At 42.2% G+C, this 10,693-nt stretch overlaps 1 protein-coding gene across 1 annotated transcript in view; it reads right to left on the bottom strand.

Moving 5' to 3' along the window:
* Positions 1–9,889, bottom strand: part of SLCO5A1 (solute carrier organic anion transporter family member 5A1) — a 60,035-nt gene extending 50,146 nt beyond the window's left edge. The window contains exon 1 of the mRNA XM_044423845.1: positions 8,923–9,889. Within this exon, the coding sequence (XP_044279780.1) occupies positions 8,923–9,889 (967 nt within the window). The remainder of the gene's footprint in view (positions 1–8,922) is intronic.
* Between the last annotated feature and the right edge of the window lie 804 nt (positions 9,890–10,693).

Raw genomic sequence — 10,693 nt, 5'->3', positions numbered from 1 at the left:
CAAAAACACAAAAGTGACCAAACATTGTAAGTTATCCTGTCTCTGCCACCCGATGTGATGAAGCAGTATGTGTGTGGGTTTTTCCACCTATGCTTTAAAAAAACACCTTAATTTTGAGGCTACATAACTTACTAACACATTTTCTAATGAAGTTTTCAGAAAAGCCCCACCAGGAGGGTATGCTATCTTAGCTATAAAAGCACTGCTGCCACTGAAATAAAGTTTCTGTACCTACCTAAAAGAAACTCAATAGCCAGGTTCCTATTGCATAAGCATGGGATCGACACTACCAAAGACAAACTTTCAAAATGATCAACAATAAGATGTTTATTAATGGAAATTTACAAAAATGAGCAAAGTATCACTATTCAAATAATGTTGTGGTTATTTAAAGGATATTAAACTGAACATTGTTGCTTACAGTTCATATGTTGATTTTTTCCTAGATAAATAAAAATTCAATAACTTTTCCTTCAAACCAGCTTACCCTAAAATCCACTCCAGAAGCAGGAACAGGTTTTGGAATTTTCCTAAACTGCCTTACAAACAGAAAGGCATAGAGGTAATTTTTGCCACCATATTCCTCCTGCTCAGTAGTTTTGCTAGATAAGCATTTTCGGATATCAATCTGAACATGGAACATGTGAGGCACGAAACAAGGCAAACTGGAAACTATGAAGCAGGAAATAGAAAGGCTAAACATTGCCTTTGTGAGACCAAACTAAATTTGACTGGAATGGGACATTTTCAGACAGATAATCAAAAACTGTTTTACTCTGGAAACTATAAACTCAGAAGAAATAGAGTAGTTCTAATACTAAGGCAATATGAAGCACAGGCAGCAAGAGACTATAATACAATATCCAACCAAATATTGTTAGTTCAAATTTGTGGAAATCCTAACAACGTATCTATCATTCAAGTTTATGTTCCAGCAACAGATACTGAAGAAGAAATCAAAAACTTTTATGCAGGTGTTCAAGCGGAAATTGATAATACACCCAAACAAGACATGCTGATAATTCTAGATGACTGGAATAAAAAAAGTATGAAAGAAAGCAGAATAAAATGATGTAGGAAAATTTGGCTTAAGGGTAAGAAATAAAGCAAGAGAATAACTCACAGAATTTTGTGAAGCCAACCATCTGTTCACTGCAAATATGTACTTCAAGCAGCTGACCAGATTACTGGATACATGGATTCACCAGATAGCCAATGCAAAAATCAAAGAGGCTATGTAATTAGAAGAAGGTGAAGAAAGTATATTCTCCCTGTCAAAACAACCCAAAAGTAGATGGCAATAGTGACCATGAACTCTTAATCTCAAAACATCAGAGTCAAGCTGAAAAAAGATGAATAGCAGGAACATAGGACCAAAATGCAATTCAAAGTCCACAGAAAGAATAGATTTGCATTACTCAACTTAAATAACAGTGTTGACAGAACAGTGTTGACAGAAATAACAGAACTGTGGTCTGAAACCAGTGGCATTACTAGGAGAAAAAGCCAAAGACAATTTCTATAACAGAAAGAAAAGGACTACATGAATGACAGAAGAAACACAGTTACAAAGAAAAAGCAAGAAGCAAAAGGTGACAAAAATACAGTCAGAATCCTGAATGCACTTTATCAGTGACTATCACACAGAGATAAAAACTATTACAGTGACTAGTACAAAGAAATTGAAGAGAACAACAAAAGAGGAAGATAAGAGACCTCTTCCAGAAAGTCCAAGAAAGCAAAGGGAAATTCAAACTTAGATTGGGAATGCTAAAAGACAAACAGGGGAACACACTATCTGTCTGGGAGGAAATAAAGAGAAGGTGAAGGACTATACAGAAGAAAGGATAGCAGACTCCGCCAAAAGGAACCTACACTATTGGAAAGTGAAGCGAAAGTTGTTCTGAAAGAACTTGTAAGGAATAAAAAACCACAGCAGATAAGTTACCAATAAAACTTTTCCAAGCTGCAGAAATGGAATCAGTCCAAATCCTAAAAATATTGCAACAAATACAGAAAACAAAACAATGGCCCACAGACTGGAAACATTCAATATAATGCCAACAAAGGCAATGCAAAACAGTATAGCAACCATAGGACCATTGTACTAATTTTCCATGCAAGCAAAAAGATACTTAAGGTGCTTCAACAAAGAATATTACTGTATATGGAGCTAGGATATTCAAGCTGGATTCTGAAAAGGAAGAAGTACTCAAGATCCTAACACAAATATATGTAGACTACTAGAGTAGTCTACATATATTTCAGATGATCAGTCTGTGCTTTTCATTCTGTGGATCACAAGAAGCTATGGATGGTTCCACAAGAAGTGCAGGAGCCTCAGCACTTGATTCTCCCAATGCATAATCTGTGTCATGGAGAAGAAGTTTCTGTTAGGACAGAATATGGAGAAACAGATTTGTTTTCCATAGCCAAAGGCATCAGACAAAGGTGTAATTTATCTCCTGTCTGTTCAATCTGTACACAAAACATATCATAAGAAAAGCTGTATAATAATTGGAAGGAGTGTAAATTGTCTGAAGACACATCACTAATTTAAGATACACACACACATTTCTAGGTCTCTTATAACTGCCGAGGCCTTCCTAGGTAGCTTACATGATATGGAGATGATACCATATTACTGGCAGAAAGCAGCGATGAATTGAAATAACTCCTGATGAAATTCAAAGAAAAAAGTGCAAAAGCAACACTGCAGCAAAATATTTATTTATTATTTATTTATTTAGAAAATTTCTATGCCGCCCCATTCGCCGAAGCCTCGGGGTGACTTACAAATAAATCAATTAAAAAACTATAAATTAACAATATAAAACAAGTTAACAGTATAAAATAAGTCGCCCTGGCCAACGAATAAAATAAATAAATACCATTAACAATTAAAATGACATTTGAATAAAAAGGTCTTTGCCTGGCGCCGAAAAACAAATAACGACGGCGCCAGGCAGACCTCTCTGGGGAGCGCATTCCATAGATTGGGCGTCACCGCAGAGAAAGCCCTCCTCCGAGTACTTACCCTCCTAATTTCCTTCACGGAGGGTTCCCGGAGAAGGGCCTCTCCCGCTGATCTCAGGGGGCAGGCGGGCATATATGGACGTAAGCGCTCCTTCAGGTAACCAGGACCCAAGCCGTTTAGGGCTTTATAGGTCATTACCAACACCTTGAATTGGGCCCGGACTTCAATGGGAAGCCAGTGAAGCTGACGGAGGACTGGAGTCATGTGAACATAACGCCCAGTCCCCGACAGCAGCCTGGCAGCTCTATTTTGAACCAATTGAAGTATCTGGACCATCTTCAAGGGCAGCCCCACATAGAGCGCGTTACAGAAGTCAAGGCGGGAAGTCACCCACGCGTGTGTCACTGTCGCCAGGCAGTCGTACTCCAGGTAGGGGCGCAGCTGATAGATCAGCCGAAGCTGAAAGAAAGCGCTCCTCGCCACCGCTGTCACCTGAGCTTCCAGTGAAAGCTCTGGGTCGAGGAGCACTCCCAAGCTGCGGACCTTGTCCATAAGAGAGAGTGCAACCCCATTCAGGACTAGGTTCAATTCACCCTCACCGATGCCCAATCCGCCAACCAACAGGACCTCCGTCTTGTCTGGATTGAGCTTTAGTTTATTGGCCCTCATCCAGCCCATTACCTCAGCCAGGCACCGGTTCAGCACAGCCACTGCCCCACCTGGATTGGTGGAAAACGAGAGGTAGAGCTGGGTATCATCAGCGTTCTGATGATTCCGCAGCCCACACCTCCTGACAACCTCTCCCAGCGGTTTCATGTAGATGTTAAATAGCAAAGGGGCAAAATGGACCCCTGCGGTACTCCATGGCATAGCTGCCATGGCGCAGAGCCATAGTCCCCCAGCACCACCTTCTGAAAACGGTCATTGAGATAGGAGCGGAACCACTGCAAAGCAGTGCCTCCAACCCGCAATCCCGCTAGCCTATCCAGAAGGATACCATGGTCGATGGTATCGAAAGCCGCTGAGAGGTCCAGAAGAACCAACAGGGATGCACTCCCCCTGTCCTTCCCCCTGCACAGGTCATCGTACAGGGTGACCAAGGCAGATTCAGTACCGTACCCGGGTCTGAAGCTGGACTGAAATGGGTCCAGATAATCAGTTTCATCCAAGAGTGCTTGGAGTTGTCCCGCCACCACCCGCTCCAACACCTTGCCCAGAAACAGGATGTTGGCCACTGGTCTATAATTAGTGGCCATCTCTGGATCCAGTGACGCTTTCTTCAGGACCAGTCGGACTACCGCCTCCTTTAAAGGGGCAAATACCCGACCCTCCCTCAGAGAAGTGTTAACCACTTCCAAGATCCAGATCCCAATCCCGTGCTTGGCATTATTTATTAACCAAGAGGGCAAGGGTCCAATAGGCAAGTGGTGGGACGTATTCGTCCAAGCACCTTGTCCACATCATCAGGCCGCAATAACTGAAATTCATCCATTAATTTTGGAGCAGACAGCGGCATTGGTATCTCCCCAGAGACCTCTGAGTCACTAGTAGAGTCTAGCTCGTGACGAATCTGAGCGATTTTCTCCCTGAAATGCTTGGCAAAGTCATCACAGCGGGCCTTTGAGGGTGGAACCAGATCTTTCTTAGGGCCAGGATGAACCAGGCCTTGCACCACTCGAAAAAGCTCTGCCGGACGGCATTTTGAGGAGGCAATGGAAACGGAAAAGAATTTCTTTTTCGCCGCCCTCACTGCCACAGCATAGGCCCAATAATAGGCTCTTAAGTGTGTTCGATCGGATTCATCCCGTGATCTCCTCCACCTACGCTCTAGCCGTCTCCCAGCCTGCTTCGTCGCCCGCAATTCAGGTGTATACCAAGGGGAAGAGGGGGCTCTGCCCAGCGGGAGAGGACACTTAGGAGCGATCGTGTCAACAGCCCTGGTCTTCTCTCCGTTCCACAGTTCGAACACAGAAGAATTCTAGAACTTTACTGTTAACTATGAAAAAAATGAAACTGTGAAAGGTTTTACATACCTCAGCTCAGTCATCAATTCAAATGGACACTGCAGCCAAAAAATTCAAAGAAGGCTAAGACTTGGAAGGACAGCAAGGATAAGAATGGAGCCCAAGGCCAACACCATCCACACTATTGTATTCCTGATCACTATATATGGCTGTGAAAGCTGGACAGTGAAGAAAGCTGACAGGAGTAAAATGATGCATTTGAAACATGGTGCTGAAGGAGAGCTTTGCAAATACTCTGGACTGACAGAAAGTCAAAAAAGTGGGTCCTAGATCAAATCAAGCCACAGCTTTCCCTAGAACCAAAAATGACAAAACTGAGGCTGCTATACTTGGGACACATGACGAGAAGGCAAATCTTCCTGGAGAAGACAATCATATTAGGGAAGGTCAAAGGCAGAGGAAAAGAAAGACAAAATATGAGATGGATTGATTCCATAAAGGAAGCAATAGACCTGAATTTACAAGAGCTGAGCAGGGCTTGCATGGATAGGCACTTTGGAGGGCTTTTCGTTCATAGGGCTGCCATTAAGTCGGAGATGACTTGACGACACCTATCAACAACTGTGACAGTCTCTCAGACAGGGAGAGAAGTTACCTCATATCCTAGCCACCCGTCTTTTCCCCACTCTGTTCCCTAAAATAACACTTTCTACCCTTCTCAACCTCAGAGAGCCAATGGCATAATGCTGTCCCAACCTCAGAGAGCCAATGGCACAGTAGTTTCTGTTCTGGTTGCTAGGGGAATGTCTCCATCCTTGGAGCTAGGACTCTGATCCATCCAAGAGCCCTTCAGAAAACATCTAGGGGACATAGAATTCTTCCCTCAAGAACACTTAATCAACAAGCATTGCTTCTTCTTCAGTTTTTCCCCACATTTGGTTCCCCCCCCCCACACAACACCCAAATACTTTTTCAACAAAGGTTCAGTTTCTCATTTTTGTTTTAGGTTATTTTAATGTTTTCCCTTTTTTCTCTTCGGTCTACATATAGTCACTCCAGCATAAAATGAATTGCAAAGACCTCTCACAATGAAAACCACACCAGAACTACAAGTTGTGAAAGCTTGTAAAAATACCATCACTGGTTTTTAGAATTAACAAAAGCCATTATCTTAAATGTGTAACTGCAGTAAGTACAGTATTTACAAGCATAATGATCTATAAATTGAGCAGCACCTGGTAGAATGTTAGACATTAAGCCCCTACTGCCTGCCTTCCAAGCTTGCATCACTAAGCACATAGTCTGGTATTATTGGTGCTTTTATACACAAACATTTCTTTTTTTCTTGGAGAACAGATATGTCAATATTTCAAAATGTTTATTATGAGCATAGCAGCTTTGCTAAAAATATCTACAGCTTTGCCCCGTTATACTATTATTCCCCTTATGTCCTTAGATACCTTTATGTGTTAAACATTGAAACTTTCTTTTGTTTGGCTTTTACAAGTGTCTATTTGGTCCTCCTTTTTGGCATTCAAGAATGTCCCCTTTTCTCACTAATATGTACATTTGTGGATAAATATCAATACTATAGCAAGCAGTAAGAGGCTTGCTTCATTCATGGTGAACTACCATCTACAAGAAATCTACAGGGGAAGAGAGAATGGGATGGGGGCGGAGAAGAAGGAAAGGGAAGGAGGGACAAAGGTAAAAGAAGAACTTAATATGACCCAAGCTTATTCTGCTACACATATTATTGCTTGCACCTTAGTTGAAATAGAAATGACACTACCTTGTATACTGGCACAGTGCCATCCTGACAGATGGATGGGGCTGCAGACAGCTAGGAGATTATACATAAGCATCAAATGTATTTTCTGAGAGCAGCTCACCCGGCCAGGAATGTTAAAACAGCTGTCCAGCCTGAGTTTGCATGCCTGCACTTAAGAGGATATGACGTTGCCACTTAACCCGAGCTGGATTAAGTTGGAAAATAAAATAGCTCCCACATCTACTTAAGGCAAAGTTTGCGTGGGGGGGGGGGGGGACAGATTTAGTTGTCTCAGGGACTTTGCAGAGTTACTTTTTAAATGTACAGATCTTAAAGCATTTGAGGGGTTTGAGTTCTAACATAATGTAAAACAGAGTGTAATAATGTATCAAAATATATGGTCGTTTTCAAAACAAAACAAAAAAGGAGGTATGCAGTACAGATAAAGTGATATAAATAAATATTAACTACAAAATTCATTGTTCGGATTTCTACCGCTACTCTATTTGAATTCAGGGCTCTTCTCTTCCTTTGTCACTATAGAAACACAAAAGACTTCAGCACCAAATTCTTCAGCACCACCCATGTAAGGTTTTTTTAGGGGATTTCTAATCTGCACACCAAATTTGACCAAGTGAGTCCCACTATCTTACATGCATGTACGCTGGAGGGATGGCACACCCATTCAGGCCAGCAATTTTCTGACCTGAAAACAAAGCAGGTTGTTATCTAAATGAAAACAACATCTATGTGACTAAACAGCAGGGTGACGTGAATGACACTATCATATGCCATAGGCTGCTTCACCTGCCCTCTGCTCACTTGACTAATCCATTTACAGCAGGGCTTATTCTCACATCCAACTGCCAGAGCAGCTTTCAACCTTCCAGCTTGCTGAAATCAATCTGGTAGATATGGGCAGGGACAGAAATCACAAATCCTAATCCTTAATTGTGAACTGTCCAAGTCATAAAAAGTATATAAATGTATCTGGATATGCCACAGACCCAGACTTTAAAACGTGTACTCACAAAAAAGGAAAATGCCTATATTTCCCAGTGCTCCCTAGATATGAAACTCTGTATTTTCTGAGAAATTGCCCTTATCTTTTAAATTGAGCTAAACTGTGTTGCTCAAAATAAAGCCAGTAGTAGAAAGTTCCGTACTGGTTATGGAGTCTCAATTTTAATTCAGTCTTCAATTAATGTTAGAAAAATGCCAATCAAGCTGATTGATCACTTCTCCACCTTTCCCTAGAGAAGGAAGGGATTGGGATTGGTTCTCCAGTCACAGCCTTCTAGTCCTTAAGGATGGGATGTGAAACAGGGTTGCAGAGGAAGCTTATTGTATAACTTTTCTGTTTGATGTGCAGATGAATTTCCTCCAAAACTCATTTGACACATCAGTTGTGTACAAAACCTAATACTGGCCCCAACTGTATACATTTAAGCCAATTCAGACAATTATTTCACTTTGATTGGTACTGATAGCACACTATTTGAATATGTTTCACACATGGGTCTGTCAGATAACACATCAATACACTTGTATAAGGTCCTCTGGATTCCGGTGATGGTGCAACAACATGAAGTCCTAACCACACGAAAAGGTTCTCTGTGGCAACCACACACCAACGGACTAAAACTGACTTGGCCTCTGTCTCTGTAATTCTAGCAGCCAAGTGACCTTCCCTTGCCTTTGCAAATGTTCTGCAGCTTCCCTCTCAGCTGCTCTGTTGCCTTTTATGCCTTTTTTGTAGAACAGATGGAAGGCAAAAGCACCTAAGCTTAGGCTGAACTATTACTACTTTCAGTTAATAATACATTCTGCAGTATAATTTAGTGATTTTCTGTGTGGCTGTCATCTAGTACATCCCATACACAGCATCTTTTAAAAATCAATGAGATTTACATGCTCATAATGGAATGCAGGACTGGATACAGTAACCTTTAAAGCAGTTCATCATGGATCAAAAATGAGGCATGATCCAATGAAATAAAGTTTTCAGAGGATTTGGTAACAGCTGCTGAAGCCTTTGATACCATGGAACATTAACTGATATATGTACATTACAGAAACACAAGCACATTTAAAACACAATGTTTTGGCATACTCATGCTAACTACAGCCCTGTTATCTGCTTGGTTTTTAAATGGAAAATTATCCCCTTCAAAATGCCAAGACAGCTGTTTTATACGCTGCAACCTTACCTAGATAGAGTGAGGAGTTTTCTTTCTTGACATTGTCATCCAAGTAGGTTGGTCCCAGAGTATAGATGGGTGTGGAGCCCATGCCAATAAGAATTTGGGCACAAATAAATAAAGCTACATAGAGCGAGTGGTCATTTCCACCTGAATCCTTGATGCAGGCTGGTGACTCCACATGGTCTTTGGCTGTGTTATTGCCAGTCATACACAAACCATCATTAGACAAAGAGGAGTTCAATTCCTGGATCTGATATGGTGGAGAAATGAAATGAGGTAAAGAAAATATGGCAGCCCCAAGAGCAATAAAAAAACCACCAACAGCAAGCCACAGTGGCCTTCGTCCTCTCCCTCCAAAGTAACTGATGAACACTACTACCATCAGGCTGCCAATATCAAAACAGCTGACCAGCAGCCCAGACTCTGAGCTTTTCAGACTGTACCTCCTCTCAATGGTGGTGATAACACTGCTTAGATAGCCGGAGACCATTAAGGACTGGATGAAAGTCAGGAAGCACATACACACCAAAAAGAACCTGGAGTCTGTCAATACTACGTCAAGATATTTTCTACCTGGGATTGCTAGCAGAGTGGAAGTGGCTGAAATTCCTTTACTTGTGCCAGAAGAGTTATTGCAGTCTGTTCTTTCAGTGAAACTTCCAATCCTTGAAAAGCTTGAAGTTGTAAAAGACAACATCGTCCTGGATGATGCACAAGCAGCAACATTGTTGGGATGGGCTGATGTGTCAGGGTCAAGACCACATCTCTGATCAGACTCCCCCTGGAAACTCTGCAATAAGTTCCTTTTGACTGCAATGGGAGCACTTTGTGTGGTATTAATCCGTGGAACAGACCCATTCAGAACTGGCAAGCTCTTGGACCTAAAGCTCTTGTCTTCCTTTTCTGGTTGCTGTCCCCCAATAGAAATTGGGTGCTGGTGCTTCTGTTGCTTTGTTTTCCCTGACAAAAGCATGCTGATGGCAGGCCTGGGTTGGGGTGTGGTACTAATTCTCAATAAGACCCATGGTCTTGTTGAACATCAGCGCTGCCTTTTCATCCCAAGAGTGCACAAACTTTCCCTGCAGCTTTCAAAACCAGCCCCAGCCATTCAGGAACAACACAGCCTACAATTCAACACGGTCACATCAGTGCATAAAAGGACATGTCCAGCAGATTCTTTTGTGTCTCCATACTTCTTAGCATGCTTAGGGGCCTGTTCTTCCCCCACCAGCAGCTGAACTATAAGCAGATTTAACTGAGATGCTTTCCCTAGGCAGACACATTCCCACGTGGATTAACTGGCCACAGTTAGCAGTGAAGAAGTGCCACAGCGCCTAGTGAAGACTAGACATGTCCTTGACTGCCTGCACTGCTGGCCGCCAAGCTGAAGATCAGAAGACGTCCTCTCCCTGTCTCCAGCTTAAAGCCTCCTGATGGTAAATCTACCAATCTATAATGCAGAGAAAGAGAGAGAGAGAGATCAAGCAAAGAAGGTCAACATGCTGCTTTTGTCCTGCTTTGCCCAGCAACAGTTCCCAGCTGCTGCTCCCTCAGGCTAGAAAAGGACAGAGCAAGCTCAATTACCAGACACTCTTCCCTGAACAATAGAAGCAGAATAGTTGGAATCTCCTTGCCCTCAGCTAAATTTCCCCTCCCCTTTGCTTGTACCTACTCTAAATCAGAAGAAATTTTAATAGCTGGGCAATTATGACATTCATTTTAATGCATGGAAGCAATTACAGGAGCAACACTGCTTGAATTTCTTCTGCAAAACTGT

The sequence above is a fragment of the Varanus komodoensis genome, unplaced genomic scaffold, assembly GCF_004798865.1.
Source record: "Varanus komodoensis strain SLA01 unplaced genomic scaffold, ASM479886v1 scaffold14_1, whole genome shotgun sequence".
NCBI classification, from domain to species: domain Eukaryota; kingdom Metazoa; phylum Chordata; class Lepidosauria; order Squamata; family Varanidae; genus Varanus; species Varanus komodoensis.
Note: the sequence above shows the minus strand (reverse complement) of the source record. Positions and strands in the feature narration are given on the sequence as shown.